Source organism: Homarus americanus, unplaced genomic scaffold, assembly GCF_018991925.1.
Source record: "Homarus americanus isolate GMGI-L3 unplaced genomic scaffold, GMGI_Hamer_2.0 scaffold34286, whole genome shotgun sequence".
Classification (NCBI taxonomy): Eukaryota; Metazoa; Arthropoda; class Malacostraca; order Decapoda; family Nephropidae; genus Homarus; species Homarus americanus.
In genome coordinates, this window is record NW_024725567.1 from 213,429 (window position 1) to 229,169 (window position 15,741).

General features: G+C 43.4%; 1 protein-coding gene across 1 annotated transcript in view; it reads left to right on the forward strand.

The window, feature by feature from the left end:
• LOC121865242 (T-box transcription factor TBX20-like) overlaps positions 1-15,741 on the forward strand; it is a 113,504-nt gene that overhangs the window by 84,739 nt on the left and 13,024 nt on the right. Inside the window, 1 exon segment of the mRNA XM_042364591.1 lies at positions 10,971-11,209. Within this exon segment, the coding sequence (XP_042220525.1) occupies positions 10,971-11,209 (239 nt within the window).

Sequence of the window (15,741 nt, forward strand, 5' to 3'; positions counted from 1 at the left end):
AAAAAAGGTGATTATCGTAGTACAATATATAGTCTTCCTCCTCAGTTCATAATGGTGGTGACTTTGTATCCACAGATTCTCACGGCCTTAAAACACAAACACACCGAATATTTCCCTCCCCACCGCCCTGTAATTAGATATATACCAAAAATTCGATTATCCACGGGCGTGAGTGTCGTAATGGGTGTTTGTAGGGAGCAAATTGGATGGTTCTCGCTGGCCGCCCCTCCGACAACCTGTCATCAGAGGCGTCGTCATCGTCTCGTGCTGATATTGTCGTACCTGACTGAGGACCTGTCGTATGGCTTTATCTGCCTCCAGTCTCTGTTTACTAAATCGGAATGTAAAAAAAGAATAGAAATCGAAGGGTAAACGTGTGTGTGTAAATGTAAATGATTAGTTAATGTAATTTTAATGTACAAGAGTAAGAAGATGGAAAGATGAAATGTGATGAATAAAAAAGATGCAACGAATAAAATTATAAAATGGAATAAAGAATGATGGAGTTAATGAGAGAAGATTAAAATTAACAATAAAGCGATAAATAAAAAAAATACGAATAAACCGAATACAAAATCGTAAAAACAAGAAAATGGAATAAAACAAAAAAATTTAAATCTAACGAATTGAAAAAAAAAATAACATTCAATTCAAATCTGTTAAATTACCGTAATATTAAGACTCATGACATATACAAAAAATAATACAAATTCATAATAAATAAATAAAATATATCAAAGTTAATGGTAGATCTTTATTTTCTTCCTTACTTACAACATATTATATAGTTACATCACAATGTTATCTGACCATAAACTAAGCGGAAGGAAGAATGAATTTGATTTGTTAATTTATTACAATTGGACGAGTTGTATTTACTGACCTTGTTATGCGCTTAAAGACCTTAGTTGTTGAAGTGTTGTAAGATATTATAACAATACTAATTATCTAATAGTGTAATTGGAATTGATATGAAACGAAGGACTGAAGAGTTTAATAAAGGTACATACTTATCTTAACTGTCTTAAGGTATATTATTATTATTATCATTATTATTATTGTCATTATTACTATTATTATCATTATTACTTACCAGGATACTAACTAACACCTCCACCCCTCTGTAATAACACCTGTACACAACTTTACCTCAGCCAACATCTTGATAATTTCTTTTTTAAAAAATTACCAAGATGCAAGAACATATATTACAGGTGGGTCAGTCTCTTATTATGAGCTGCATGTCAATAACTTGTTGGCGAGGCAAGTTTATAAGGGGGCTGTTAGGTGAGGTAAGTTGTGGTGGAATATTTCTGGATGTTTTGTATTGTAAAATGAAAAAAAAATGGTGATGATGGTGATGGTGGTGATGGTGATGATGGTGATGATGGTGATGATGATAGGTTTAAAGAAAGATTAGGAAGAAGGAAGAAAAAATGAAGTAAGATAAGAAAATAGAAAACTTTTAAATAAGAAAGTAAGAATGACGGAAAAGAATAAAGAAGAAAAATAAAGAAAAAAGGAAAGAAAGAAAAAATTAAAGAAAAATAATAAGTTAGGAATATACGAAAAAAAAAGAGACAAGAACCAGAAACATAAAAGAAAACGTAAATTTAGGAGACGTAAAAATAAAAAAAAATTAATAAATCGAGAAAGATATAGAAAAGAAAGTAAAAAATTGGTGTTCAACTATGCAAGTGTTGTGTCGGCAATTGCAGGTGCCATCAGTCGAGTATAATTTGTAAACATCACAGTTGGGAGGAAAGGGGGAGAGAGGTGGGGGAGTGAGAGAGGGGGGGGAGAAAGAGGTGGGGGGTGTAGGACAGGGGAGAAGGAGAGGTCTGGGATGAGTAAGAAAAGATGGGGAGAGGAGTGGATAGGGGAGTGGTGATTGGGGAGGGTAGTGAAGGGGTGTGGGGTGAGGATGAGTGGAGAGGTGTGTAGAAGGAAGGAAGAAGAGAATGAGGGAAGAAGAGAATGAAGGAAGAAGGAGATTTGGTGAGAGTAATGAGAGAGATAAAAGAAGAGAATGACTAAGAGAGGAAGTGAGCAACAAAGGAATAACTAAATAATACAGGAAGTGAGAAAACTGGATAAAACAAAAACAAGGAAAACGTAGATAAGTATAAAAGTGACAGGGAATGGAAGGGTGACGTAGGAAGACGGAATAAACAGAAGGAAGAGGAGTAGAGAAAGATAAGATACCCTATTATTATTATTATCCATCCTTCACCTCACCTGCCTCTCTCCCTTCTATCATCAACTTCAACAATTATCTCAGCTTAAGACAATATATCAAGACCTCAAAAAAAAACAAATACCTCCAAGAGTTACCTACATACACTGCCTTCTTGTGTGTCTATCGAAGCTACTGACGAGGAAGAACTCTTACATTGAGGTGATAAAAGAATGATTTAGTATAAGGAAAAGTCGCAGGAATAGATAAGAAAACAAAATTAAATACAAGAGGTAAGACATTATTTGAGAGAATAGAGAAGAGGAAGAAGAAGGATAATACTTTGTTCAATGCTCTCTCTCTCTCTCTCTCTCTCTCTCTCTCTCTCTCTCTTTATATATATTAACTTTTATTAATATATAACCCATCATTAACTGGAACCAAAATAAACACAGGTTACATGTCACCATCACACCGTGTAACATAGCGTCTCTGTAACAGATCACAACACACTCCATCTCCCGTGACGACACCACACATTAACTGTCCCTCCCTCCCTCTCTCCCTCACCTTCAACCCTCCATCCGTCTCTCAACCCAACACTCCCTCTCTCCTTCCCTCCCTTCCAACCCTCTCTCTCTCCTCCTTCCAACCCTCTCCCTCCTCCCTCCCACCTCACCTCTCTCCTTCCTCACCTCTCTCTCCCTCCTTCCAACCCTCTCTCTCTCTCTCTCTCCCTCCTTCCAACCCTCTCCCTCCCTCCCTCCCTCCCTCCCCCAACAACAGGCCCCAGACAAAGCATCATTGCAGACCACAAAACTATCGCTGTGTGTATCGACGATATCATACAATTACCAACCAATCCTCTGGTCTGCAATCACCAATTACCAGAACCTGTAGGAGTGTGTCGGAGGAACGGATGGGGGAGGGGGGTGGAAGCGGTGGTGGTGGTAGAGGCGAGAGTGTGTGGGTGGTGGTGGAAGTGTGTGTGTGTGTGTGTGTGTGTGTGTGTGTGTGTGTGTGTGTGGTAATGCACACCTCCAGGCCTCCGGGAGGTGGTAATAGCGCTCATGGGGTAATATGACGGTAATGATCCTACTGGTGGGGGGAGAGGAGGGAGGGAAGGGGAGGGGAAGGAGGGGAGAATATATAGGAGACGAGTTACATGGTCAAAGATCTTACACACTAACCATTCCTATCACCCCCATTCCCCTCCTCCTTACTCCGACTCCCTCCCATTTCTTGCCTTTTCTCCTCCTTCCTCCTTTGCTCCATCCTCCTACCCTCCATCTTCCTCCTACCTCCTCCACCTTCCTTCCTCCTTCCCTCCCACCCTTTCTGGCTACACTAGATGACAGGTTCACTGCCTTGCGACCTTGAACAACACCACCACCACCACCACCACCACCTCCTCCACCACCACCACCACCTCCACCTCCACCACCACCACCACCACCACCACCACACACCACCACCACCTCCACCACCACCACCACCCACCACCTCCACCACCACCACCACCACCACCACCTCCTCCTGACCAATCACAGCTCATCAACCTGTATCATCTGTGACAACGAACTCCTCCAATCTCTCTCTCTCTCTCTCTCTCTCTCTTAATCCAAGTATTGCACCACACCGATCGACAAATTTACCCACCACGTAATCTAACCAAACCTAACGTAATCTAACCAAACCTAACGTAATTTAACCTAACATAATCTAACCAAACCTAACGTAATTTAACCAAACCTAACGTAATCTAACCTAACTCACCCCTACCTCGATTTACCTTGCTGGAACATTTATCAAGAAGAGCAAATTTGTTCTCGATACGTCACCCCGAACACGATCACCTCCCCCTCCTCCTCCTCCTCCTCCTCCTCCTCCATCTTCTTCTCCTTCTCTTGCACCTCTTCTTCCTTCCTCCGTTGTATTCTTATCTCCTGAATCACCATATTCCAATACCTCCAAATGTCTCTCTCCTCTTCTTCCTCCGTAAGTATTTATATCTCTCTGTCTCACACACAGACGCACGCGCACACACGCACCCACACAAACACGCACGCATACACGCACACACACCACAACACACAAACAGTGGTCACAATCTCGCCGTCACCTCTGAAAAATGATCATAAAATTCGTAGCATATCGGTTAATTCGGCGTCATTGTTGTGAGAAGGGTGACCGCAGCGCCCCTAGCGGCACCCTGGGGCTTCGCTCTGGGGGCCTCGCCGTCACCCGCAGGGACACAATAGCCCGCGTAAACTTGTCTGTTTTATCATTTATGTCATTTACCTTGGCAGGAAGCTGACCCGCCCCTGGGAGCCATGAAATCCTCCTCGACTCGGGGTCCGGCGGGCGGTAGGTTTGGTACTGCTGCTCATTGCTTGTGTTTAGTCATCTCCGTTACGGGAATAGCGCTCGGCAGCTACGGATGTCGTGCAGGCGTGAAATTTGGCGTCTCCCCCGCTGGTCCGGCCGGTGGTGGAGGGTAAACACGTCTGTTTTATCATATGTCGGTTGTCGCTCCTTTCCTCCCTCCCTCTCACCTCCTCCTCCTCTCACCTCCTCCTCTCACCCCTCCTCCTCCTCCCTCCCTCTCCCTCCTCCTCCTCTCCTCCCTCCCCCTCCTCACCCTCTCACTCCTCCTCCCCCTCCCTCCCTCCCTCCCTCACACCCCCTCCCTCTTTCATGTACTTAAGCACTAATTCTTACTGTTATATTTTTTTTTATTGTTGTCAGGTTGTTGGTGACTCCCTCCCTCTCTTCCTCCTTCCCTCCCTTCCTCTTTTCCTCCTTCCCTCCCTTCCTTTCTTCCTCCTTCCCTCCCTTCCTCTCTTCCTCCTTCCCTCCCTCCCTCTCTTCCTCCTTCCCTCCCTCCCTCCTCTCCTCCCTCACTTAGGGATTTGCTCACAGTCATGTTTCATATTGCTGTCAACTTAAATTTTCTGTACTCACTAAATCCTTGAGTAGAACAGGGTTAAAAATACTTCGAACCACCTGAAGATTAGCCACCCCAGCTTATTTCACCTGATAATTAAACCACCTTAACGCTAACCTAACCTCACCTACCTAGTGGGGTCAGGTCAGGTCAGGTCAAAGTATTAGCAAACAATGATGAAGGTGACGAGATCCTACAACGTATACAACACAATACAGTAAAATACAAGGAAAGTGAGTATAGTGTAGAGCTGTAATCATTGATGGTGAGTATGAATATGCATCATACTGCCATGGTGGTGAGTATGACTGAGTATGACAATTATTATACCTAGGGGAGAAGTATATTGCTCGTGACTGACTGAGTGTGATGTAGGTGAAAGTGTGTCCCATTTGTGAGGAAAGGTGACGTGTTGTAGTAGATTCTGTGTTTGACATGTATGTATGTATGTATGTATGTATGTATGTATGTATGTGTGTATTGTGTGTGTGTCTGTATGTGTGTGTATGTATGTATGTAGGAATAGTTGTAGGGTGGATGGATGGTGAGGAGAGAGGTGAGGAGAGGTGAGGAGTGAGAGTTGAGGACGAAACTGAGGAAAAACAGGTGAGGAGGGAGGGGGGGGGAGGGCGTATCCGTAGCGTGGTGGGCGTGGCTGATCGGTCAGTGTCGGGCGTGTGGGCGTGCTGTCACCCTCTCTCACCTCACCACCCAGAGCCGTCTGCATGTGCACACAAATATCGCTACTCTGACACTTTGTCTTGGTGATCATCGATATTCTATTTGTTACTGTGAAGTATACCAGTTCACTTTTACACACACACACACACACACACACACACACACACACACACACACACACACACACACACACACACACTAAGTCAACGACCACAACATTAACACTGACAGTCCAAAGTTCAGCAGCAGCGGTAACTTATGAGTCTGGGAGAACAGGTCACTAACTTCACCTTTGACCTCCTTTGACCCTTATATACTATTTACTGATACATCTGACCCCCTAACACACACACACACACACACAAATAGGACAGGAGTGGTGAGGAGGAGAGGGGAAGGGGGTACAGAGGGTAAACTGAGTGGGAGGTGAGTGTATGTGTACAGAGGGGAAAGTGGAGGAGGTGGAGAGGGCTAGGAGGGGGGAGGGTGTGGAAGGGATCTGGGGAGGGGGAGGCGGAAGGAGCGTTTAGGGAGGGGACAAAGAGGAGGGAGGAAGGAGGGAGAGGAAGGAAGCAGGAAAGGTAATATATTAGCCCAGGTGACCAGGTATCACCCACCGACCCCTGAGAGCTAATTAGCAAAAAACAATCCGCCATTATGTGTGTGTGTTTGTGTGTGTGTGTGTGTGTGTGTGTGTGTGTGTGTGTGTGTGTGTTTCTTTATCTCGTCGTCTAATATTGCTGAACAAAATTTGCCATGAGTAATTTGTGTGTTTAAGCTCAATAAGGCGTCTTGTTAAATAAGCAAATATATTGACGAAACTTTCAAATTAGTGGTACAATCTTGCCTCTTTAAGTCGGTTTAACCCCTTTATAAAGTTTTGTGCCTTTTTTTGCTCACATTTCGCTATGTTATTATATTACTTTTGTTATTATTAGAATATTATTATTATTATTATTACTTTCATCATCATCGGTATTACTATTATTATCATCATCCTATTACCCAATTAGCATCATCATTATTATTTCTATCATCATCATCAAAAAAGATACTTAATACACACAACACGAGGTAGTGAGGGTGCAGCTAGTGGAGAGTTAGCGGGCTGGCGACGCGGTGACACCTACCCTCCTCCTCCTCCTCCTCCTTCCCCTCCCTACAGCGACTGACAGAACGAAACCTGAGCAACCGCCCATGTGGGTTAGCCTTGTGTTCCCCTCGAGGTTTGGTAATGCCGCCAAGACCTTCTCCCGGTTCTTCCATCCGTCACCTGGTTTAGCAAGGTCTTGTTTATTGCTATACGTTTTTAATTAGTGTGAATGTTTAATGCAATTTAGCTCGTTTTACGGTGCGTGCTTGTGTCTGGGGTAGGGTAGACTGGGGGGGGTGGGAGGTGATTCATGGATGGGTGAGAGAGAGAGAGAGAGAGAGAGAGAGAGAGAGAGAGAGAGAGAGAGAGAGAGAGAGAGAGAGAGACTGGCTTGTGGTGGTAGTGGTGGTGGTGGTGGTGGCCCCAGGCAGGGTAGGTAGGTAGGTAATATAGTTACCTGTGTTAATTACTACGATGACATTACTCAACGAATTATGCCACCTGTTATTATTCATTTACAGTATTAAATGGGTCACGCAGTTTTATTATATTACGAGTTGGCAGCGAGGCGGGCTTAAGGGGGGGGGGGTGGGGAGGGGGGGGTAAAGGGAAAGGGGTGGAGAGCAGGTAGAGTAGATGTGTGTGTGTTTATGTAATTAGATTATTTTCCGAATGACATCAGTCCAGCAGTTAAAATGGGAACAATAATTTAATATAATACGTAAAAATAAAATCGGAAAGTTAATACAATATAATGAATCAATGTAAATACAAATAAACTAACTTACAATAATATACAAAATGAATGTAAATCAATGTATAATAAAATAAAGATAATTAACAGAATAAAATCACGGAAATAAGACAAATTTAAAAACATTCAAAACTATATTCCAGAATTAAAAAAAAAAATTCAAACATTACATAGATAAACAAAGAACATAAAACATAAAACAAAAACACTTAGATAAAATAAATAATAATTTAATCCCATTAGGGTTAAAATGACATAACTGTTCAGAGGCAGAAAAATGCTCGGTGATTTAGGCCGTTCTTTTACTTAACTTAATTTATCGGTATGTAAACTTGATTTCTGTCAGAGTAAAAACAGTAGAGAAGGATTGAACCACATATATTATTATTTTATGTTTTTATTATTATTATTATTATTATTATTATTATTATTATTTTGTTATTATTATCGTTATTATTATTATTATTATTATTATTATTATTATTATTATTATTTATTATTATTATTGTTATTATTATTTTTCGTATTTTTATTTATTATTATTATTATTATTATTATTATTATTATTATTTAATCTACTAATGAATGGTGTAGGAACGCCTCACGTCGCCGTAACTCAACTAGTGATGGATGGCAGCCGCGTCACGAGACGAGCTCCTCCTAACATGTGACCATCATCAGGCTGGTGATATTATAAAAGTGTGTGTCACAACTCAACGCCTGGCTGTATAGAGGGGGGGGGGGAGGAGGGTGTCTTCTGCTTCTCCTTCTTCGTTGTTATTCATTCCTTTCACTTCATTCTCTTAGCGTTTCTTCCTCATACACATACGTTCTCTCTCTCTCTCTCCTACCCATCATTTCATTTTCTATCTTCCCCCCACACTTTACTCACCACCTCCCTATCCTGTAACCTCCCTCCCCACCCCCCATTTAACATTCATACCTCGGCAAAGGGGTGACGGTATGGGAGTTGTGGGGAGTGACATGGGAGTGGGGAGGAGTTGGGGTCGTGAGAGGGGTGTGGGGAGGTTAGGTGGGAGGGAGAGGAGATAGGTGGGAGAGACAAGGGGGTGGGGGGGGGAGGGGAGATAATGTAAGGCGTATGATTTATTTCCCTGTGTCTTATAATTATGTTTTCTCTCTCAGTGTGTTGTGCCGTGGACCCTCTGTTGAGAGAGAGAGAGAGAGAGAGAGAAAGAGAGAGAGAGAGAGAGTACATATAACACTCTATATCCTCGTATCATCTCAAACTATATCTACCTATCTATATCATCTATCTATATCGGATTTTGAAGCGTATAGGGTGGTCAGGTTGAGGGCGCAGTGATCACTATAGGTCCATGCGCAGATCACTATAGAGTATCCGGAGATGCGCAGTGTATATATATATGACTTATCTATGTAGTTCTTAAGCGCAGTGATCAATTTTATTCAAGCTCTTGTGTTTGTTGTCGTTTGAATAATGTTTGTATATGTGGGTGGGGTGGGAGGGGGGTACTAATTTGTTTACATGTTACTATAGGCTCAAGGAAACGCTCCCTCCTTCTCTTCCTTCCCTCCCTCTCTCCTCTCCTCTCCTCCTTTTCCTCCTTCCCTCCCTCTCTCCTCTTCTCCTTCCCTCCCTCTCTCCTCGAGGGGGCAGACCAGCACAACACAAAACCTAAAAAATAAATAAGATAAATAACAATATCACCAATATCCCGCGCAGATATTTCCCAGGTATCAAAACTGCGAGATAATGCGCTGTCTCGAGACCATCAGTGCGGAGATAATGGCCCAGTGCGCCCGCGCTAGTCCACCTGGAGATCACCCACGTCTGCGCATGACAGTTAATCACCATAATTCTGACTTTATTATTAAGGGCAAGACGCATCGCAAAATTTGATCCACTCACCATTTAGGGGAGTCTGAGGCGGCCGCTGGTGGTGTAGTGTGGTGGTGGTGATACAGAACTGGTGTGTTGCGGTGGTGGGTGGTCTTGGTTGGTGGTGGTGTTGATGGTGTTAGTCATGGTGTTGGCGGTGAGAGAGAGAGAGAGAGAGAGAGAGAGAGAGAGAGAGAGAGAGAGAGAGAGAGAGAGAGAGAGAGAGAGAGTCGAATGTTTGGTAGTATAGAGGTTGAGGCGCCGAAGTGGACAACCCAGGGGTCGAAGGTGAGACACGGAGTCAACGATCAACAGATGGAATAAGAAACATAGAAAGAAGAAGAAAACGAAGAACAAAGATGAACACAGACGAAATGTAAATAAAAGAATGAATAGATAAATTACGAATACTCTCTCATCTACGTTTAGTTCAGCCATAATATATAAAAGGAAAAAAAAAATGGAATTCTAATTTTCTTCCTCCATCCCAAACTCAAGTATTTCGGGCCTTTAAGAACCTTGACAACATTGTAAGTGACACAAATAGCCAGATAAAGAACCCAGTGAGACTCCCCCCCTCCACCCCGAGCTGTCAACCCTAGCAGGAGAAACATTGCCAACATATACATTTTAACTCTCAGTACAGTATGGTTTTATTCTCTCTCCACCATCATCTCCACCATCATCTCCACCTCCTCCACCATCATCATCACCATCTCCACCTCGCTCTCTGGTTAAACAAATGCCGTTGACTTATGTTCTCAAACACAACTAAATGTGATCGCCGCTTCTATGTTTTCGGCCAACAAAATCCAAGGAATTATAGCCCCATTAGGCGCGAAATAGCCCGACTTGACAGCGCCAGTACGCCAAATGACGCCGGAGACGGAGGAGCTGTGTGCGTGGGGATGAAGCCGCAATGAAAGACTTTCCGACTCATTTACAGTGGATGGCAGTTCCTTCCTGGGTGTGTCCGTGTGTTGTCACCGTCAACCACTGGTCTCATATGTTGACTGTGCTCTCTCTCTCTCTCTCTCTCTCTCTCTCTCTCTCCTCCCACTTTACCTTTCAGCTTCTAACAAATGAAAACTTATCATATTTATGTATTAAAAAAAAATAAAGGTGTTGTTTGTTCTGGTGCTTTTAATACGGTCAAATTAATTCAGTTTAATGTATTGTCATGTTGAGTAAAAAAATGTAACGAAAAGTATGTTGATGGACAAGGTACTGAGTATAGTTAGATAGGTCATTAAGTACAAGGAGAGGGAGAGAGAGAGAGAGAGAGAGAGAGAGAGAGAGAGAGAGAGAGAGAGAGAGAGAGAGAGAGAGAGAGAGAGAGAGAGAGAGAGAGAGAGTCATCTATCAGCATCCACGTCCTCCCACACACACACACACACACACACAGACATACAGTATATATATCTAACCCTTTCTCTTCTTCACTCTCTCATACAGATCGTGTTGAACTCTATGCACCGGTACCAGCCGAGGATCCACTTGGTACGCCTAAAGGAAGGCTTCTCTGGACCCATCAATGACTTGGATCAGGAGGACCATCGTACCTACATCTTCCCCCAGACCGTCTTTACCGCCGTCACCGCTTACCAGAACCAACTCATCACCAAACTCAAGATCGACAGTAATCCCTTCGCTAAAGGCTTCAGAGACTCATCAAGGCTCACAGACTTCGAGAGGTGAGTCGGTTTTCTTTTTGGTGTTATAGATGTGTTAGTATTTTGATGTGTGTTGTGTATTCCCCGCACCTGGAGGGGGGTATGAAGAGGCATTGATCGGGGAGTTGATGTATCGTGAGATCTATTCTTTTGGTTTGAAAGCCGTAAATACAACCCTTTAAAAGAGGAGTTTATTCTTGTGGTTCGGAGCTTCGGGTTCATGTCGTTTCTTTCTCCTGAGCTGAAAAATGATAAACATAGATCTCAGGGAAGGGAGAAGAAGGTTCACGTGGGATTCGAAGCCTCGACTACAAACTCGTTCTTCATCTTGAGCTGAAGGGTATAAATATCAAATGAGCTGAGTGATTGGGCACTTAAGTATTAAATGACTCTTGGGATTGGCTCGCTGAAATTTCGACAAGATCCGTGATTGGCTACCAACCAAAGGTGTGCTCAAGACAAGTTTTGTAATACGTCCCTAAGTAGATAATTATCATCTGGGGGCCATAATTACAGGTAAGACCACAAGGGCCTTTTACCGTCCCGCCCGTTTGGTCCATATTTTGGACAGGATCATTTGTAACTTGGGCCTTAAATACTACTCAAATAAAGCCCATATTTCCCCAGGGTGTGTGAGGGACAGTGAGCCATGAGCACTTCTCCTACAAGAGTGAGAGTTGCCCCTCAGATCACATTTTACGCCGCATAGTTCTCTTCTCCTTTATTAATTTTTTTGCCTCATATGCTGCCCGTAAAATTGGTAATGATAAGCCAGCACGGAGTACACACGGCGCGGGTCTCATGCAAGGTGGACTTCTGCCTCTCTCGCTCTCTCTCTCTCTCTCTCTCTCTCTCTCTCTCTCTCTCTCACTTCAGTGCACATCATCACCATTACTTTCCTCCTTTTCCTCCCTACTTCCATCCCTACCACCCACCCACATTACTTCCTCTCCACTTCCATCCTACTTTCCTCCCTCCTTCTCTCGACTCCCTCCTTCCTTCCTTCCCTCCCTCCCTCCCTTACCAGCTTTTAAAACGCCAAGCCCTACAAGCCGGCAACATGATCTATCCACGCCCGAGGTGCCGGTGCTTGTTTTAAGAACAATGTAATATTCCCACTCACAATAAATTAGACACTAACCCGTCACCGATAAAAGAAACCGACGCACTCCAGCCCGACGCACTCCATCCCAGCGGGTTTTTTTATAAAGAGGTTATTGTAAAGAGAATTTTATTTTTATTTTTTTCCCCTTTGATTTTTTTTTTACGTTTTTTTTAAGAGATTATGTTAAAAATATTTATAAATTTTCCTAAAATTGTTGGTGTTTCTTAAAAGACGTTATTGTCGAGGTATTTTTATTTCTATTAGATTTTTATCCCTTAATATTTTATTTTTTAATTTTTTAAAGGAATTACGGTAAAGATATTTTATTATTTTGGGTATATATTTTTTTTCTTATGGTATATTATAGATATTTTCTTTCTTTTTTTGTATTTTTTCCCTAAATAGTTATCGTAAAGAGATTATATTGTGTTTTTTTTTATATTCTTTCCCTAAGTGGATATTGTAAAAGGTTAAATTGCTCCTTTTTTTACACCTTTTTTTATCAGGGTCTGTTAGTGAAGGGGCATATAAGTCAATGTTGTGCTTGAGTCCGAGGGTAAGCGTGAGTAAATGTCCTGATTTCTTGGATATTAATAATGATGAAGAGGAGGAAGGGGGAGGGGAGGAGAGGAGGAGGGGAAGAAGGAAGAGGAGGATGGAGGGAAGGATAGGGTAGAAAGAAGGAAGGGATGAAGGGAAAGGTAAGGTAGAGAGAAAAAAAGGGGGAAAGGGAGGAGGAATAGGGAGAGAGGAAAGGAAGTGAAGGGTAGAAGAGAGAGAGAGAGAGAGAAGGGGAATGGGAGGAAAGATGAGAGAGAGAGAGAGAGAGAGAGAGAGAGAGAGAGAGAGAGAGAGAGAGAGAGAGAGAGAGAGAGGATAATAAATATAGTGGTAAAGAAGGGATGGTGTTGAATGTAAATATTAACACTCAAAGAATCATTATAAACAACAGTGCGGTACGGGGCGGGGCGCAACGGGGCGGTGCGGTGCGGGGCAGTCAGTAGGGGTGATAGTGGTGTCGTTAATGGTGGTCGTGGTGATGGATATGATGGTGATATTGTGACTGAATGACAATTTATGGTGAATTAATATGTCAATCTATTTAAATATCTATCTATCTATCTATCCTTATGACGGTAATTACAAAGGTGTTAATGTAGGCTGGTCAGGTGTTTAATTAGATTAGGAGGTAATTTTGTTTGGTCATATATGTGTGTGTGTGTGTGTGTGTGTGTGTGTGTGTGTGTGTGTTGAGTCTTTATCGTGTGTACAAAAAGTCAACAAAAAACTTACACCAAAACAAGTAAATCACGAATTTCCTCAAAACACACACAAAAAAAACACCAACCCTCCTATCCCCCTCCTCCTCCCCTCTCTCCTCCTCCTCTCACCCTCCCTCTCACCAAAAGTTTGCATATTTTACATACCCCAGAAATTAAGCCCATAAAACTTTAAATTAAATCCACCTCGACACTGAACACAAAGTCACCCCCCTCCACCTACCTACCTCCCCCTACCCACCTACCTTCCCTACCTACCTTCCCCTACCTGCCTTCCTACCTCCCCCTACCTACCTTCCTACCTCCCCCACCACCTACCTTTTCTTCTCCCTCCTCACCACCCCACTTGCGTTCTCCTCCCCACCTACCTACCTCCCTCCCCCCTCATCACAACCTCCCCAGCTACCTTTCCATTATCTCCCCACTCACTTCTCCCCTACCCCCATTAGCAGCGCTCTTCCTTACTCCCCCATTATATACCTACCCTACCTACCTCCCATCTCCCCATAACAAACTCCCCACCAACAACCTCCCCACCAACAAACTCCCCCAACCAACCTCCCCCAACCAACCACAAGTCGTAACCCAATACCATCTGTAGTGGTCAATTTTAACCTATTAGCTCTTCACACATGGCCTTTAGGGGTAGGTTAGGGTAAAGGTAAGGGCTCCCAAGACCTTGTTGTGGCCCTGTTGTCGCCCTCACGCGGGGATAAGGGATCAGGGAGGTGCTGATCGTGTGGTGTAGTGAGCAGTTTGGGGGTGGGGGTGAAGAGGGTGAAGTGGGGAGAGGTGAGAATGAGGGAGAGGTGGGGGGTTAATGTTGACTTACTTGTATAGTAGTTTATGTTATATCTTGATGGTGTTAATTTTATGGAGGGATGGTGTTGTTTATTAATTCATTGACTCATTCATCCATCCATTCATTCATTCATTCATTCATCCATTCATTCATCCATTCATTCATTCATTCATCCATTCATTCATTCATTCACTCACTGGCATTCGTCAAAGTGGCCCATCCCTCACTTCTATACATACCTTTTGTGTATGTATGTATGTATGTATGTATGTATGTATATGGCGACCTGCGGTGTAATGGTCAGGATGCTCTCCTCGGGCAGGGTGAAACTATGGGCAAGTTTTTTTTACGCCATTTGCCTCTGTCTACCCAGCAGTAATTGGGGACCTGAATGTTAATCGATTTGTGGATCGTATTCCGGGGTAATGGTTAGCCAGTGCAGTTGGCGAGTTGTCCCGTCTTCTCGGACTATTCCTTAACACAGGGTCATGCAATTCGTTAACTCAGGGTGTGGTTGTTATTATGTATGTATGAGTGTATGTATGTGTACAGGAAATTGTGTGTGTGTATGTGTGTGTCTTGTGGTCACTCTGGTTAGTGAGGTCAGAGGCGCTGGACCGAAGACAGACCAACACAACCGACACCTTTATGATGGGTTGTTAATACCGGCCTTTAACAACATGCTAACGACTTAACGGAACATCTTGACTGTCTCTTTCACACGTCCCAGCCTAGGTTGTGGTTGTCGTTGTTGTTGTGGTGGTTGTTGTTGTGGTGGTGGTTGTTGTTGTGGTGGTTGTGGTTATTGTTTTTGTTTGTTTTCCTTCTGTCTGTCTGTTTTGTCTTTGTTTATATCTGTCTATTTTCGTTATTTTTATTATTATTTTCCTTTTCCTGTAGGTGTACACAGAACACCCCTTCCTGTAGGTGTACACAGAACACCCCCTGAACACACAACACCTGTAGGTGTACACACAACACCCCTGTAGGTGTACACATGTAGTGTACACACCTTCCCTGTAGGTGTACACACAACACCTTCCTGTAACAGTGTGTACACACAACACCCCCCCACCTGTAGGTGTACACACACACTCCCCACACAACACTCCCCTGTAGGTGTACACAAAACACCCCTGTAGGTGTACACACAACACCCTCCCTGTGGTGTACACACAACACCCCTCCCTGTAGGTGTACACAACCACACCCCCTGTGGTGTACACACACAGGTGTACACACAACACCCCTCTCCCTGCAGGTGTACACACACCCCCGTGTGGGTGTACACACAACACCCCTTCCTGTAGGTGTACACACAACACTGTACACACAACACAGGTGTAGTAGCACACACACTGTGGTG